Below are 18,130 nucleotides of genomic sequence, written 5' to 3'. Positions count from 1 at the left end.
ATGAACTCAAAATATTGTATAAACTTTAAACTATGATGTATAGTTATTAGAAATGGAATATGATCAAATACGAACTCAAAATATTGTACAAATTTTAAACTATGATCTGAACCGTTAGAAAATATCAACAGATGATAAAATAATAGCATTAAAAAATGTCAGCACAATGTCAACGGTTGATGTTGTGTTGAAATTATATTGACATTGTATTGTCATTGTTTTGACATCAAAATCTTGAAATTTTACACTGTGTTGACGTTGTGTTAATATTGTGTTGAAAAGTTTGGAGTTTGTACAATATATGAGTTTGCATTTTATCACTACCCTATTAGTAATTTAGTACTTAGTATTTCCATATCACACTTGATGATGGTGATATGGATGATGATATAAGATTTTATGAAATATTGTTTTGTACATATTAAATGATGAAAAAAAATATTTCTATGTATTGATATAAGAGAATTTTTTTAAATGTAATGTCACATTTTTTAAGGGATATACTAAAAAGAAAAATGTAACATTTATTTTATGATAAATACTTGAATAGATGGGGTACTTTTTCCCAAATATGTAATTTACAAAATAGTCTATTACTTACACTATAGCCATTAATACTGCCTTTCTCCTTGATTAGAAACGTAATAAAGGACATAATTTTAATGTACAATTGGTAACGTAAAAAAATAATTGGTAAAGTAAAAGATAATAAGTGAAAAAATAATCAAAATAATGTTAGTGGATTATGCGGTTCATGTCCTAAAATAGAAAGTTTATGCGTTTCTGTTTTTAAGGAATAACCCAAAATATAAATAGTTTCTATTTTAAGAGACGAGGGCATGGATGTGGGCCCGGACTCATATTCATTCACTTTTAATTCTTTGCTCTTCCGCAAGAGCACAACAGCTACATTCATGCTCTTCCGCAAGAGCATGCTCTTACACTATTCAAGGGTTCCACAATTCTATTATTCAATTTAAATACTTCAATTACTAAAAACATTTCCATAATATTAAAATGCATTAAAAATACCCAAAATATTATTACAAATTACTAAAAAATTAAAAATTACATAGGCTTCATAGGCAACACAGTATTGTTGATAGTATTCTTATTCTTCGCGCTGTGTTTCCACAATGATCTCGTTTGGAACTATTTTTGAATTTAGAGAGTGTTTGCGTGAGAGATGAAGGTGTAGGTGAGTTGTATGAAAAAATATGAGAGAAGTATGAGTGAGAGATAATTTGATGTAAAAAATGGATGATGAATGTGTGCATTTATAGAAGTTTTGGGATAAATAAAAAATGAAAAATGGTAGAAAAATGGCTATATTTATGGGAATCCGAAAATAATATTTTTGTGCATATTATTTTCGATTTAAAAAAATAAAAAATAGAAATTGCCAACGACATTGTCGTTGGCCAATCGCAGGGCGCCATGTCAGTGTGCTCTTCGGCACGGCGGTGCTCGTTGGCAAGAGCATGTTCGTGCCGTCGCCAAGAGTACAACGGCGAGCACGGTACTCTCCGCGCCAACGACACGGTGGTTGCTCATCCGACGAGCACCGCTACGGATGCTCTTAGAGATGTCAATCCAACCCGAAACCTGTGGGTCGGCCTAAATAGCCAGGTAAAATTAGCGGGTAGGGCTGTAATTTTGTAACACGAATACAAAACGGGTTACTCTATTAGTGTTGGAGGGGGTTGTCTATGACTAATTATCTCATGATTATCGTATTGAGTTGTTGGATTCAATCTCATGAACCAAATACAATTGCATATTTAATCATGAGATATAATCTTGCTAACCAAACAGCTTCATAGTGCATTATAATTTTATAATAAAATATGAGTGAAATTTATTTAAAAATGTATACAATTAAAATTTAATAGTACTAAATTTTTGTTAATTTTTTGATATACTATCGAAAATCGGAGCGGATCACCTATACCAAACTTTAAAATATTTCCTACTTCACACTCACAACAAAATAAAATAATCTTATAAATATTAGCAATTTTAATAAGGGAGTACAACTCCTTTTTGGTCCAAAACATATGGTCAAATTAAGAATTTTATCCGTAACATTCATTTTCAAGTTTTCGGGTCCATAACATACGAAAATCGCTCTCGGTTAGGTCCTTTTTGGACGGCTCCGTTAAAGTACGCCAGTAAACCGTTAATTAGCAAAAAATTGACTAAATTAAATAAAAAATTAGATTATTAGTGACTAAATAATTCGCTAATTATTTTCTTAAAAAATACCAATTATCTTTTTTTTTTCTTAAAAAACACGTATCTGCCTTCAACTCTCATTTTCAAAAGAAGAAGGCAAAGCGTCGTCGTCGTTCTCACTTTCAGGGCGATACATTCCAAATCTTAGGCGATCTTCCGGGGATTCGAGGCGATATACCAGTGTTCCAGCCATGAGTTTGGAATCGCCGTCGCGAAACCCACCTGAACCTGAGAATGAAGGCGAGAAGGGTCATGGTTCGTCTGTAGCTAACCCTAGTCCCGAAGGTGGGTTGGCCTCGTCGAACCTTAGCCCCGTCGCGGAAGTCAAAGTGGAGCTACATTCCGGTAACGACGGGTCTATGTCAAACCCTAATTCTTCGAAGGTTGACCGATGACCTCCGACTGACGCCGATGACCCCAAAGTAGAGAGGGGGATGAAGATGAGACTCGACCGCTCGGTTTCTCTTAAGCCACCACTTCCTCCGAATGAGAAGGCTGCTGCTTCTTCTTCGAAATCCAATTTGAGTTCGCAAGTTGAAATCCTCAGAGATAAGCCGCCATTTGAAATTCCAGTTCCACGCCCTCGAAATCCACTTCGAGAAGGTTAGTTTCGAACTGAGCATATGAGTTATTCGTTGCATGTAAAAAACTAGGGTTTGCAATAATTGGAATATATTGAATTGTGGTCCCATAGAATATGTATGTAAGTGTGGTCCCACCGAATATAGATTGAATTGGTGGTGGGGAAAACAAGTGGATGGTCTGGTTGTAGGGAAACCAGACGACAGGGATGAATTTGTTTGTCTTGATATGTGTTGGACTAATACGGTTTGTTCTGTATAAATGTTGGACTACTTTATGTTTTTATTGTTTACTTATGGTTGACACCTTTGCTTACAGATGATACATTCACTACAAGGATCCACTACAATGGTGTTATGGAGACATTGGAATGGGATGGAAAGCGGTATGTAAATGGTGAGTGTGATTACATTCAAAAATGCGATATGGACAAGTGGTCAAAATTGGAGGTTGATGATGCTCTGGAGAAACGGGGGGTAGATGTCAGTGGTTTGGAGTACTTCTACCTGTGGCCAAGGATGACCTTGGAGAATGGATTGGTGCGGCTGTTTGATAACCAGTCCGCAATTGACATGGCAAATTTAGGAGTCAAATATGGAGTCGTGGATGTTTATGCAGTTTAGGTTGGGGGTATGGTGATTGATGCTCCTGAGGGGCCAGAGATGCCTATGAGTCAGTTAACACAAGAGGAAGTGCAAAATGAAATAGAAGAGGAGAGATGGGACTACAACGAGAATTTGAGTCCGGTTAGGGTTACAGGAACATGAGCAAGAATAGAAGACGACGACTTTGATACTGAGGTTGTGGCCACAAAGAAGAGAAAAAGAAAGGTTGATGATGTTGAACAGTCTAAGAGAAGGTCTAAGGGAAAGGAAAAAAGGAAACGGAAACGGTTGATGATGATGTTCCTACATTTTTTGACAGCGGCTATGACTTAAGCGACAAGGAGGAGGACGAAATCATGGCGGCACAAGTTCAGGGATGGAAGAATGTGGTGGCATCAATGCGAGTCATTGAGGATCGGGATGAGGAAGCTTCAAGTGACAACCTACCGACTGATTCACCTAGTGAGGGTGAGAGTGATGATGATTTGGGTGGTGAAGGTGACCCAGATATGCCCCAGGTTGTGAGCCGAAGATTCAAGCCTGCCACAGGCTTTAATGATCCAAGATGGGAAATAGGTCTGCACTTCAACTCAAAGAATGATTTCAAAGGAGTTATCCGGCATGAAGGAGTGAAGGAGGGTAAGAAGTTGAAGCTGTTGAAGAACGATAAAATACGCTGCATTGCCGTTTGTCGTGGGTTGGAAAGGAGTAAGAAGCGTAAAGCGGGTTGTCCTTGGAAGATTACCCTAGCCCATAGGCCTACTATTGGTTGCTGGCAGATTTCAAGGTTGAAGCTAACACACACGTGTGGAGGTTCTTCTTACAACCACGGCTGCGCTAACGCCCGGTACTTAGTCCAATAATTTATTGATTTATTTCACTTAGTTAATTCTCAGTTCATTAATGTCATTATTTGTATAAATTTCAGGTTCTTATCCAAGTACTTTAAAGAGGATATGCGAATCTTCCCGGGAATGATAGTTCTTCAATTTATTGAAAAAGTCAAATGCGAGTTGAAGATTAACATATCCTTTGGAAAGGCACAACGTGCAATGGCACAAGCGAGGAAGGTGATCGAGGGTGATGTAATCAGGCAATACAAGAGGTTGCATGATTACATGGCGGAGATTATTAGGTCTAATCCAGGGAGCACCGTTAAGCTAGCTACGAGGCGGCTGACAGATGGGACTGAGAAGTTCTCTGGCATTTATGTTTGCTATGATGCGTGCAAAACGTTATTCAAGCAACACTGTAGACGTATTGTGGGTCTAGATGGATGCCACCTGAGGGGGCAAGGGAAGGGCATACTGTTGACTGCCATTGGATTAGACCCGAACGATCAGATATTTCCCATTGCATTTGCCGTTGTAGCCGTCGAGAGTACAGAGACGTGGATCTGGTTCCTGGATTTTTTAGTGAGGGATTTGGAAATCAATGACTCAAGCAAGTGGACATTTATATCGGATAGACAAAAGGTATATATATACTCTGAAAGTTATCATAATCACAGTTGCTAATTATGGACTTATGCATAATTTACTATGTTGGCAGGGGTTGATCAATGCGATACGGAGTTGCTGCCATATGGCCGAGCACCGCTTCTGTGTTTGGCATATGCATAATAACTTCCGGAAGGTGTTCACCTCGACAACGTTGAAGGACAAGATTTGGGAACCCGCTCGTGCGACGACTGAATATGCCTTCGACAGGGTTATGGATGAAATCAAGCAACTAAACTCTGGAGCACACACGTGGCTGACCACACATACTTCGAAGGAGCACTGGAGCCGAGCATTCTTCGGTTTTGAGGCCAAATGTAATATATGATGTGTATTTTTCGAGCTTTTATATCAATGAATTAATAACACACAAGCTTAATAAAATAGCTCTAAAATTACAACTTTCTGCAAGAGTACAGATGCAGTTGTAGTAAAAGAGTGTCGAACCACAGGGAGACGTTTGATTATTTAATAAGGTTTAACAAGATTAATAAACTAAATTTAAGAACTAAAGTACGAAAGTAGAGAAACTCAAGAGATAAAGAACATTGCTCCTAACAACATTCGGATGAATCGCTATTGTATTGATTCTATATTCAAGTTCATAAGCAATTGAGAACGATGATCAATTTTACACTCTAAAAGTACTGAACATACTTAAAGAATTATAGTACTAGTGCTAGCTGAACATATAGCCAAAAGTACATACTCATTAGACTAATATTCCTGCGGAAGCGCGGTAAATACTAGACTAACTTCTCAAAGCCGACACATATTATGGTTAGCTGAACACTTAACACATAATCATCTTCTCGTCAAACTAAACTCTCACGGATGCGTAGTAAGTATTAATTTAATTTCGAAGACCTTTTTTACATCTATATTCACTTATGCACTTATCTCTGAACAAGGTAAAATTCACAAGCTTTTCATCTAAGTTTTTCATCCAATTTCCAAGTTAAAGAGACATTAGGAAGAGGCAAATAATATACTACATTTGATGCATCAAAACATAGCATAAATAAAATATGAACCATAGATGAAAACCAAAGCAAATGATTAAATATATAATCCCTACAATCAATTCATCCTACTAGTGTTAGGAGCAATGAAGAAAAATTAGCCACACATGCTGAAGAAGAAAAACCGTAAGATTAATGGTGTTCTCCTATAGCCGGCGGTAATCCGTCTCCAAGATGATGAAGATTTGGATGCCGGATCTTCCTCCCTCTCTCTTCTTTTCTCTCTGATTTTTCTCTCCAGTCGTGTCCCCCCAGAATATTCAATCTTTGGGCATTAAAAAATCCCCAATTAAACTTCTCTCTCCCCCTTTGAATACTGCAGCCTTTTTCTCCCCCAAAACTGCTGCCACGAAGCTGCAATATTGCAGTTAGAATTAATCCACCCGGCCGGGTGGAATTAGTAGGCTTAAAAATACACCCGGCCGGGTGACTCCTTTTGAGAGCTTTCTGGCCGTCATGGGAATTTTTGCACAACTTTTTCACCATTCGGGCTTCATTCCTACACCATAAAACAAACTTTTGCAAGCATCAAACTATATAAATCACGTAAAGTTAGGGGAATAAAAATGTACAATTTGATTCGCATCAATATACTCGTGAATAATATTTCGGAGTGTTATAACCGGGTTTTACTTTTTGCACGTGATAAGCCATTATATGGTATGCTGGAATGCATCCGTATGTATCTGATGGACAGATTCACAACCCGGCGAAAGATGGCTCAAACGCTCGAGGACTGTGTCGGCCCCAAGACACGGAAGAAGATCGAGAAGTTGAAGAGCAAAGTTGGAGACTGTTTGGTGAGGGAGGCAGGTGAATGGCTGTATCAAGTGAATACAAAAGTCAATGAACAATTCGTGGTCAATCTAAGGGAACGGACGTGCAGCTGTAGGCGTTGGATGCTGACGGGGCTGCCATGCCCACACGCATGTGCTGCCATCCAGTCATCATCAGAGACCGTAGAGTCTTTCATACCTACTTGCTACTCAATGGAGACGTTCCGACAGGTCTATGCAGGTGGGATCTACCCGCTACATGGACCAGATATGTGGCCGAAGACTCCACACCCAGATATTGTTCCACCGGACCTTAGAAGACTACCAGGACGGCCTAAGGGATCAAGGATGAAGTAGGTTCAAGAGCAGGCCGAGATACGCAAAGCAAAGCAAAGACAACACGATTAGCCCTTCGCCTTGTTGAATTCCGAGAGGAGGATGATGGAGGGAAGAAAATGTCTAAGAAGGGCCTGATGGCAGATTACAGTTGTCGTCTTTGTGGTGAAAAAGGACACAACAAGAGGAGATGTCCCAAAGCCACTGATGCTGCCGATGCGCCTAATGTATTTCACTAACATTGACTCTTCTTGAATTCTGAGTTTTTATTTGTTGTGCTATAATCTGTTCACAAAATTAGTTTGATTCATTAATTATTGTTTTATAGAGCCAACTGTGAGAAAGAAGCGGAATCGTGCCGATGAACAACCAAAGTGCAGTTTGTGCCGCCAGCCGGGACACAATAGGGCACGTTGTCAAAGTACGATCGCGAACATGCTTCCCGAAGGCAGTGCCTCGTCCTCTAACCCTCTCAACAAGAAACGTGGTTCATCCTCACTCACTCGGAAGAACAAAGGAGGGAAGAAAACATATTGATTTAGTGTGATCGGTTTTTTGTCATGTAACATATACAATGAATACTTGCTGGTTTTCTTCACCGTTGCTGGATTGTTGGTTTTTGGATTTGTGTGTTGTTTTGTTTTGGTATGTGAAGATGCAACCACCTGCAAGTAACGTAACGTTTGTTTAGGACCAATTTGAAGTACTTTATGAATATGAAGGATGGCTTTCGCATGTATATTTTTTGCATATTTATGCCCCAAATTCCAAACCCACTTTCGAACAAGAACAAATTCGAATGCCTAAGAAGAAGAAGCAAGCAAGCTAGCTCAAAAATGCATCGAACTCAAAATACAAAATTCAGACAAAACAGTATGTGAAGATGCAACTAACTGCAAGTAACGTAACGTTTGTTTAGGACCAATTTGAAGTACTTTATGAATATGAAGGATGGCTTTCGCATGTATATTTTTTTGCATATTTATGCCCCAAAATTCAAAACCTAATTTCGAACAAGCACATGTTCGAATGCCAAAGAAGAAGAAGCAAGCAAGCTAGCTCGCAAATGCATCGAACTCAAAGTACAAAATTCAGACAAAACTAGGATTGTCAGACAAAACGGTTTATCACCGGGTTTCCACAAAATCCGGTGCAGGGTCCTAAATCGAAGGTCGCGCCAACCGCCGTTGTCATCGGAATTGCCGTTGGAAGTCGACCGATGCATTTCAAACGGTTTGTCGGTGTGTTGCAGGGATGGGGGAAACCAGACGAAGAATTAGGGTTCTTCGATGATTGTGTGGGGAAGAAAGAGAGTGGCATTAAAGTCTGTATTTTTTATTTCTTAATACAATTAATAAATGTTAGTGTTTTTAAGAAAAAAGATAATTGGTAATTTTTGGTAATTTTAATTTAGTCAATTTTTTGCTAATTAACGGTTGACTGGCGTATTTTAACGGAGCCGTCCAAAAAGGACCTAACCGAGAGCGATTTTCGTATGTTATGGACCCGAAAACCTGAAAATGAATGTTACGGACAAAATTCGTAATTTGACCATAGGTTTTGGACCAAAAAGGAGTTGTACTCTTTTAATAAGTGATGATGCTATGTCCATTTTATTTTGTTGTGAGTGTAGAGTAGGAAATGTTTTAGGGTTTGGCATAGATAATCCGCTCCGATCAAAAATAGATGAATAAAGGGTAAGAAAATGAATTTCTAAAATAATTTGGGAAGAATATGAAATATAGGGAAGTTTTGGGCCTCCGACACGTAATTTAATCCTTCATTTATTCCTCGTATGACGTATCAGCATATAACGGGGTAATTACAACATACATACAAAATGTTTCACCAATGTTTCAAATTAGTACAAAAAGTTTTAAGTTAGCATATATTATACAAAAAGTTTGATTAGTGTTTTAAATTAATACATTTCGTCAAAATTACTAACACCGTTACTTTTTTCTTATATTTTCATCCTATTTTCTCTAAAATTATGCCCTGCGAAATGTAAACTAGAAAATGTTTAAAAGAGATGGAAGAAATAAAAGGGGAATGTAAACTAGAGGTGGAGAATGATTAGGAAACTATTGGCATAAGTTTAAGTCTCTATTAACATGACTTTGGAATCCTGGAATACCTAGTAAATCTCTTGCATGTTGGACTAAAGCTGCTCTATCTCGTTTCGGATCATTATCTGCTTATCCACATACCTTAGCACTGTATCTACTGCCACTAAATACCATCACAATCATACATTCGGAGGTCCAGAATGACCACTACTTCAAGAAGATAGAGGCTAATGATTCACAGAGATATGTTGAAGAAATCCTTTTGTCTTCTTCTTTCATTCTAAACATACTAAAGATATGGATTCAAGTACTTAGAAAGTTTTAGTGATTCTAAATCAAGATCAGTAGAGGAATGAACAACCAATCAGGGCATGCTTCGAGCCTCATTTAAGTGCTTCTTTTCTCTTGACATTCCAACTCTACGTCATTTAATATTTCAATATTGCTATTGTTTTAGGTTGTTTGCAAATTGCAATGATCTATACAAAGCTTGCTTCTACAAATGCCTGCAGATTTTTTCTTAAAATGCTTCATCTAGAAATAAGTGAAGAACTCAAAATTATTACAGTGAATGGGATGGAAAATAAGAAAAAGTATCAGTGTTAGTGATTTTTGACGAAATGTACTAATTTGAAACATTAATCAAACTTTTTGTATGATGTATGACAACTTAAAACTTTTTGTACTAATTTGAAACATTGGTGAAATATTTTGTATGTATATTGTAATTACCCCGCATATAGCTTTTGAAACACTAATCAAACTTTTTGTATGATGCATGTCAACTTAAAACTTTTTGTACTAATTTGAAACATTGGTGAAACATATTGTATATACATTGTAATTATCCCGCCTATAGCGGTAACCGTTTCAAGTCAAATAAAAATAATTAAAATTAACACAAAAATCAAAATCAAAATCAAAATCAAAATCAGAAAGAAAAAGAAAAATTAAAATTTAATTTCCGCCCCTCTCTCACTGACTCTCTGATCAGCTCAAATTTAGGGCTTTTTCCTTCAAAGTTCCCCCAATTTCGTTACTACCCTAGCCTCAAAGCCCTGTCAATTCCATGAACTGAGCACGAAATTGATGACGAGAGGCGCAGAATCCGTCGGGCCCGAAAACGGGCACGGTTCGAAACCGGCGCCGTCGATGGAGGTCGGCGGCGGCGGGTGAGGTTCAGGGTAGACCTGAATCCCGGTGAGACCACAATTGTCTCGTGGAGAAAGCTTCTCAAGGAAGCCAATTTGAGCGTGCCAGAAGGGCCCGGCCCGTCGGGTTCGAGCCCGCATGTTGAAGCCCGCGGTGGCGCCGTTTCGAAGCAGCTCCATCCGCCGCCTCATTCGGAGGCTTGTCGTGCGAAGGAAACGGCGGAGAATGAATCGAAGGAGTCGCAGGCGAACCGATTGAGCAACGTGATTGAGAGAAATGAGAGAATGTATGCCGTAAGTTGGACGAGAACTGGTGACTTTTTTTTTATTACGAGCTCGTTGGATTTTGATTGAGCGTTTGGATTCATTGATGTGTTCGTTTCGGTAAATGTTTCCTTTTTTTTGGAAGGATTTATGGCGGGAATTTTGCATGCAGCGTTGTTCTTGTTGATTTAGTGAAGCTCAGTGGAAAATTCTTTGCATGTTGGTTTATTTTGTTAGGTAATTAAATTTTGAGGTGCAGTTATTTCAGAGCTGGTCTTAAAGAGTATTCTTTTGTTGAACTGAGCATATGAACTCGTTATATATATCTTAGTTTCTTAATTTTTTTTCTATAATATTCATTTTCTATTGAGATTCAAGTAAGATCACATGTTTGCGGTAGACCTAGCTTTCATTTAACTCTGTGTTTTGGAAAATTGTTTGTGAATTTATAGCCTATATTTAGTTTGATGGTTTACTAATATGTTTTGAGCTTCCATTTAACAGTGGAGTAATTTATTGTTCTTTTTCTATTGGGCTTTGAGTAAGAGCACCTGTTTGTGCTTGACCTAGCTTTCATTTAACAGTGTGGTTTGGAAAATTGTTCGTGAACTCACAGCCTAGATTTAATTTGATGGTTTATTACTATGTTTTGGCTTGGATACTAAGTCTAATTTCTGAACTGGGTGCGATTTTGTTTTGTGTATGTGGATGTGTGGTGGAACATGCAGGGTAGCAGCGATGAGGAGGATCTCGTTCTTGATAACATGCCTGATGACGATGAGTATGACACCGAAGATTCTTTCATTGATGATACTGAGTTGGTGGGCACTGTTCTTTCATCAAGTTCCCTTATTTTTTTTTATTTTTCTATGCAACTTTATTTTCTTTTTCCCCAAAATATTGATACTCAGGTGGTTAGCTTATTATAGCTTGATATTTCATGGTTGTTTATGCAGGATGACTACTTCCAGGTTGATAGGTCTGCTACTAAACATGGTGGTTTTTTTGTTAACTGTGGGAAGTTGGAACGCATGTACGTATATGTTAATTTGTACGTATTTGAGTTAGTCTGTTTACTGCAACCTAATCTGCCTCTTAGCATTGTTTGATTAGACCAGCATGAACCTTTTTTACTTTAGATATTTCAAATTTCGACAAACAGAAAAAAGGAAGAACTATTTTAGATTAATTTAATACTCCCTCCGTCCCGGAATAGGAGTCCTATTTAGTTATGACTTTGACACTTCTGGTTTCACCTTATGCGAAACACATACATCCTATTTTAGGGCTTACCTTTGCAATATGCTCATCTTTGTAACATGAAGTGAAGGTATTTCAGTCCTATTTATGCTGCTGTAACTATTATTGCAGTGAACTTTCCTTATCCCCGGACAAGCAGCCAAAAAAGAGGAGAAGGAAAGATTTGGCCCAAGGTGGTGGGAGTGATGATGGACATAACCAGCATAAAGTTATGAAAATGGTATCTAAAGGAAAGAAAGCATCATCATCCATTCCAAGAAGTTCAACTAGTCCGATTTACAAGGAGGCTATATCCAATGTAGATATGCTATATTCTCAAGCTAATCCTACTGAAGTTTCAACAAAGAAGGCAACAGATATCCAAGTTGCTATAGATCCTTCAAGATTGCAGAATGATGGTGCTGTAAGCCAGGATATGTATAAGGACCGACGAAAACCAGGAGTTAACCCATCAGAGAAGCATACTAGCAAATCCAAAGAGAGTGAACTTCAGAATATCTCAACTCAAAGGTCAAATGATAAAACTTCACATGTAAGAAAATCTCAATCTGGAAAACAACTAGATAATGTTGATGGTCTGGATATGTCGGTTCAAAAAAAAGAGAAAGGTGCACTTGTAGAAAGACCCGATCTTAATGTTGTCGCAAGTAGAGCTTCGTTGTCAGCGCCAGTGAGTAACTTCTTTGTTCATCCTTGGAGGAAGTTTATTTACTTATGAAGTTTATTTATCCTTTCACTTAGATATTATCACTAAATCTTTTACTGGTTTTTACAGAAGGAATCTCTTGTGCAGAGAAAGGAAGGTTCTAGTGTTAGACCAAAAAATACTCTTGAGAAGGCCTTTAGGGATTTGGAGAAGACAGTTGCACAATGTATCTCACTACTTGTATTACATCATATTTTATGTCTCTTATTATAGTGTTATTCATGCATAGTTATTACTCCATGTTTTTGCATAAACAGTTAGACCGCCTGCGACGGATGCTCAGGATCCTATTAATCAGTCTCAGCCGGGCAAAAAGAGATTGCCTCCGGAAATAAAGCTGAAGCTTTCAATCGTTGCTAAAATAGCGGTACTCAAAAGCGATTGAATTGTTTCATCTTTGTTATAGAGCTAACTAATACTCCTTCATTCCCAATATCCATGGCTTGCTTGTATTCCCTTTTGACATACTCAAAAATCTTTAAATAATATATATATTACTCACACACCTTTGCACCAATTTTCAACTCTCCCTGATACTCGTGCCCAAAAGTTTTAAGCCGTGAATATTGGGAGTCTGGGACAGATGGGATGTAGGGCGTATGCTTTATAATCCAGTGGTCTGTGCTTGATTGGTCGCTTTTCCAGAATAAGTTAAGATTGCGTCCTTTATGGTTACTGCAGGCATCCTGCTATGGACGGATTCCAAAGGATGTGATCAACCGTCTGATGAGCATTCTGGGCCACTTGATGCAGATTACCACACTGAAGGTATTTTCCTAAGACCAAGAATTTACATTTTAAGGTCATAATGTCTTGCTCTCTTGCTATTTGGGACGTCTTGCTTCATTTTAGAGAGTATATATCTGATTTAAGCACCTTCGGCTAATCCTATGGCTGTAATATCTGTTCAAAATTAGATTCTTTTGCTACAAATTGTCTGGAATTTTGACATGTTATTTGGTTATTTGGTTGATAGCTGTATATATGTTTTTGTTGATAGCTGTATATATGGTTGATAGCTGTATATATGTTTTTGTATCGTGTTGATGACCTAGATTATATACTTGCTATATAGTTTGGTCCCATTATGTCATTTTATAATACTTACTCCATTTGTATATTCTGCTGTTAACATTTTTTTTGTGATGACATGAGTAGCCCGAAACCCGTGGGCTGGCCCGAATAGCCCGTCAAATTTATAGGGCCAGGGTTGGAAATTTCTAACCCAATAAAATTAAAACCTGATTAGTCCGCACTTGATTAACCCGCAACCCGTTAGGGCCAGACCCGAATACCCGATGGGCTGGCCCGAAAACCCGATAAAATTTTTATATTCCATTTTTTAAACTCCTAATTCGACACTTCATTGATTAATTTTATAATATAGATAACTAAAATAATAACGTTCAATTTTATATTAAATATACAAATTATAAATTAATTTTTTATTAGTATAATAATTGATAAATAAATTAAAAACTTCAAATTCACTAAAAAAATATTTAAATTTCTAAAACATGCATTCAAATTTCAAGAAATATCTCAAATATTAGTATTTGATCATGTTTATGATTGAGTTTAAGCATATATCTCAAATTTATCATAATTAAATATTTTACATTTTATGAATATAACTAATTTTCATCATTATTTATTGGATTGATCGTATGCTAATCTTATCGTTAGCAACCCGATTAACCCGATGGGCTAGCCCGAAACTCGAGCCTTTAGGGTTAGGGTTGAACTTTTATAACCCGAAAGAAACCACATCCCGATTAGCCCGCACCCGATTGACCCGCAATCCGACTAGGGTTGGCCCGAAACCCGACCGGCCGACCCGATTGACATCCCTAGACATGACAGAAGTATGTTATAGAATATGTCAAGGGGGACAGCTATGTCTTGGCTGAGAGAAATCCAAAATGTTAAAGACATGTATTCCAAATGAAACACCTCCTCTGAGATGCATGGTTTAGAAGTAGATATTTGTTGTGGAGTTAATTTCTTTAGTCCAACAACTGATGCACTTTAACTTCTGGGAATAATTTTTCCTAAATTTTATCAACTTAGCTTAATTCCTCAAGTAACAAACCAAGAGAATTGTGAAGTTCATTGGAAGAGTCTAATAATGGCTTGCCTAAATTCAGATGTTTATGAGTGCGGACTGGAGACGTTAATTACCTCATCTGGATGATGTTATAAGCAATTTCGAAAGATCAGCCTGATTGAGCTTAGTGAATTTTATTTCTGTAATTTGAAAATATTCTCTTTACAAGTCTTTAGGGGATTTAATGGAGTCGAGTATCCTAATCAGAACCATCAGTTGAAATCTAATTGAAGTTATTCTTTACCCATCCATTCCATTGTCAAATAGCAGAGTGACTCTTATTTTGTTTCCTTTGTTAAAATTTTTACACATACTCTAGTAGTATGTGGTAATATAATCAAGAATCTCAAGTGGAGAAATGGAATGAAGCCAACCATCAAAAGTATGGTAGAATGTTCCAAAGAATGATAACAATGCTATAGTTGAAACCACACCGGAGATACATATCCAAGTCTGGTTAGGAAAGTAAGCTGTCCATTTATTTTTAATTTATGTACATACCTAGAGTATATCGATTAATTAACTTAAGTAATAGGGTCAAAATTATTGAGTGGAGTACTTCATGAAACAGGTAGAACAAAATTTAGATGCCCATGCTCATTGTAAGTTTGTACAATTCAAGCTTCCTAAGTTGGTAGATTATTTATGCTCGTGGTTCTCCAGTTTTTGTATCTAAGATGTGTTGTAAAGAAACTCAGCTTTTGGTTGCGGCATATCTATAGTAGTAAGTTCGTATATATTTTAAAAACATATGGTAATTTATGGCACTTAAGTCAATCGGATGTCTTTTAATGAGGAAACGCTCAATGTGAGTAGTAGCGATCACGAGTAGGATCCTACATTTTTTTGCCCCTGAAGGTCTATTCCATGCTACACGTGGTGGACTCTACCGGATGCTTTTTATTTGCTTTGATTTTACACGCATTTGTGTATATCTATTTGAAAAGATCTGTGGTTGATATACCATCTGATGTAGCATCTTTAAGATCATCATCTGAACCACAATATAAAATCATTAACGGGGAATACGATGATGCCTTAATGATGGTACTTTACTTGAAATCTTATACTAGCAGGCTGATTAATGGTCTGTGCTTTGTTAGTATAGGCCGGTTATGTAGGGGAATATATTTCCAATATATATATATTTTTATCATTATTCTTACCGCCTTTCCTCTTCAACCAAACTTGTTAATGGTAATTTGTCTTCACATGTATTCGTCCAAATATGTATTTTCCAATACATCTTCCCTGCTAATAAAGACCGTTGAGTATATTTTATGCTGTCTTTGTTTGCTTCCCATTATTTTTTTCTTTTACTTTTTTTTATTGTCTGATATACTTTTTCTCCATACTGTTTTATTGCTTTCTCGATTTGGTAGGGAGTAACAGTTACAACCTTCTTTTTAGGAAATACTTTCATGTTTCTTGACTATTTTATTATTATTGATTGGCATTATTAGCCTTGAATACCATGCGATCGTAAGAGTGATTACCTCGCTAATACTGATTCATTACTAACCATATTTTATTGGCAGAGAAATCTTAGGGCCATGGCTAATATGGGATTATCCGCTAAACAAGAGAAGGATGATCAAATACTGAAGATGAAACAAGAAGTTACTGATATGGTAAAGGTGCGGACTGCGCGCATGAAATCAAAAGTATGCCGTACATTAAATAATTCGGTTTCCAGTAGCTTTATTGGATTACATTGCCATTATCAATTACGGAGTATAATGTTCTTTTCGTCCCAAGATGACTTCCCTGCCAGTACATATTCGAATGTTTTTCAATCCTCTAATGTTACCTCGCTAACTGCCAAGGAATCTTGTTCATGAGTGAGGATTTGGTTTATGTGATAATATCTATTCTAATACCCAACTTTTTTACTTGCGTCGTAGCTTGAACAGCATGCTGCAAATTCAGATGATTTTCAGGAAATCGGTCCAGACGAGAGAGAAGCTTTGAAACACAAATGCAGCTTGGACGATGTGTTGGAAAATAAGATTTGTGAGTTATATGACCTTTATGTTGAGGTATGTACCAGATTTCTGTAGTTCAAGCAAACAGTTGACCCCCCCCCCCCCCCCCACACACACACAAAAAAAAAAGAAAAAGCAAATGAAGAAGGATGAGGGAGAAAGGAAAAATACTGATCCCCAAAACAAATAGTACTAGTAAATAATTTTCATATCTAATTGATACTTCGCTTTTCATCTCAGAGACTAGAAGATGATTCAGGTCCTCCAGTCAGAAAGCTATATGAAGAGGTAATTGAACTGCTGATGTAATGAGAAGTTGAACTTCATGATCTAGTGTTCGTGCATAGAATTCTGACTTTTGTGGTGGTTATTTGCTTTCATGTTGTCTTTTTCACGTGTGGGGATTCTGGACAGTTTTCACTCAATTTATTCAATTGTCATTTTCTCCTCATGCATCTCGGAGATCAGTTAGTTATTATGGGGGATTATAGCTATAGATGACTTCTGTTATTTGATATGACTCATTGCAATGCAGCTTGCTCTGTTATGGCCCAGTGGCTTCATGAGCACTGATAGAATTAAACGTGCTATATACAGAGCTAAAGACAGGAAAGGACTTTGCAACATCCGGAAGGTAGTATGTGTTTTACATTCTTTTCGACTACAATGTGTTTCTTGTTCCAGCATAAATGATATCAGAGGGCTTTTTGACGAGTACCCTTTAAGCCTCATCATATTCTGTCGGATGAAATTTGAATGATTTTGCTAAATGCCATCAAGTTTAAAACCATAATTAAGTGCAGGGATTCATATAGGTCTTTGTAGCCTGCTAACCGTCATCTTGGTTTCATTTCTTGGCTTAGGATCGAGAGAAAATCAAGAAGAAAAAGGATTCAGTGCCGAAAGCACAGGATGCCTCTAATGGTACACTGGCAATGAATTCTCACGAGAAATTATTGCCTCGTGATCGTGGTTCTAAATTGGCAAGTAGTTCAGCTCCCAGTGCTGCTCGTGGGCCTCTTACCACTGCAAACGGCTCCAATCCGGGCAGCAACCCGAAGCAGGAAAAATCAAAGAAGTTGATCTCCAGCTGCAACCCAGATCATGCTGAAGCAAAGCTGTCAAGTTTGCTACCGAAAAAGAAAGTCAAGCAGAAGCCCAGTGTCGAGGTGGCTGAAGCCAAGCTTCACCACCAGAAGCTGGAGATTTCCCAAGGCGGAGGTACGACACAAACTTGATAATCATTTGGGTTTTGCTTAACTTCACAAAGCATTGCACTGATACAGTTTCAGTGCAATGTTTCAGAGGATGTTATTAGGAGTTAGATTATTGCAACCGAACTACAGTGCAATGTTTCAGTGCAATATTTCAGTGCAGGGATTCATATAGGTCTTTGTAGTAATTTTTGTAATTATTGCAACCGAACTATAGTTTCAGAGGATGTTATTAGGAGTTAGATTGTTCTGTTCCATCTATGTGCATATAAACATTCAATCCACAATCCAAAATCCAAATCCAAATCCATTCATTGAG

At 37.6% G+C, this 18,130-nt stretch overlaps 3 protein-coding genes across 3 annotated transcripts; all 3 read left to right on the top strand.

Annotated features, from left to right (window-relative positions):
- Nucleotides 1-3,778: 3,778 nt before the first annotated feature.
- LOC121794995 lies at nucleotides 3,779-5,249 on the top strand. Its single transcript, XM_042193418.1, has 3 exons — nucleotides 3,779-4,269; nucleotides 4,351-4,897; nucleotides 4,974-5,249. Exons 1-3 carry the CDS (start codon nucleotides 3,779-3,781, stop codon nucleotides 5,247-5,249), a joined length of 1,314 nt encoding a protein of 437 aa, XP_042049352.1.
- Nucleotides 5,250-6,659: 1,410 nt separating this feature from the next.
- On the top strand, nucleotides 6,660-7,076 carry LOC121794989. Its single transcript, XM_042193411.1, has one exon. The coding sequence runs from the start codon at nucleotides 6,660-6,662 to the stop codon at nucleotides 7,074-7,076; it is 417 nt and encodes a 138-aa protein (XP_042049345.1).
- A 98-nt stretch (nucleotides 7,077-7,174) lies between these two features.
- Nucleotides 7,175-18,066, top strand: LOC121794983 (ubinuclein-1-like). The gene is made up of 13 exons (XM_042193405.1): nucleotides 7,175-7,282; nucleotides 10,204-10,569; nucleotides 11,268-11,360; nucleotides 11,496-11,572; nucleotides 11,911-12,469; nucleotides 12,575-12,671; nucleotides 12,763-12,872; nucleotides 13,187-13,273; nucleotides 16,151-16,276; nucleotides 16,517-16,651; nucleotides 16,838-16,885; nucleotides 17,133-17,231; nucleotides 17,461-18,066. Exons 1-13 carry the CDS (start codon nucleotides 7,175-7,177, stop codon nucleotides 17,833-17,835), a joined length of 2,280 nt encoding a protein of 759 aa, XP_042049339.1. The 3' UTR covers nucleotides 17,836-18,066.
- Nucleotides 18,067-18,130: the final 64 nt, after the last annotated feature.

The sequence above is a fragment of the Salvia splendens genome, chromosome 3 (genome assembly GCF_004379255.2).
Source record: "Salvia splendens isolate huo1 chromosome 3, SspV2, whole genome shotgun sequence".
In the NCBI taxonomy this organism is placed as follows: Eukaryota; Viridiplantae; Streptophyta; class Magnoliopsida; order Lamiales; family Lamiaceae; genus Salvia; species Salvia splendens.
This window is presented reverse-complemented; position numbering and strand designations above follow the sequence as displayed.

Bases quoted from the DNA above. Each gene is read 5' to 3' on its own strand.
- LOC121794995 (XM_042193418.1), top strand. From the start codon at position 3,779: ATGGCGGCACAAGTTCAGGGATGGAAGAATGTGGTGGCATCAATGCGA. The intron at 4,270-4,350 runs GTACTTAGTCCA...TATAAATTTCAG, and splicing joins CACGGCTGCGCTAACGCCCG to GTTCTTATCCAAGTACTTTA. The intron at 4,898-4,973 runs GTATATATATAC...CTATGTTGGCAG, and splicing joins TTATATCGGATAGACAAAAG to GGGTTGATCAATGCGATACG.
- LOC121794989 (XM_042193411.1), top strand. From the start codon at position 6,660: ATGGCTCAAACGCTCGAGGACTGTGTCGGCCCCAAGACACGGAAGAAG.
- LOC121794983 (XM_042193405.1), top strand. From the start codon at position 7,175: ATGTCTAAGAAGGGCCTGATGGCAGATTACAGTTGTCGTCTTTGTGGT. The intron at 11,361-11,495 runs GTGGGCACTGTT...TTGTTTATGCAG, and splicing joins TCATTGATGATACTGAGTTG to GATGACTACTTCCAGGTTGA. The intron at 11,573-11,910 runs GTACGTATATGT...CTATTATTGCAG, and splicing joins TGTGGGAAGTTGGAACGCAT to TGAACTTTCCTTATCCCCGG.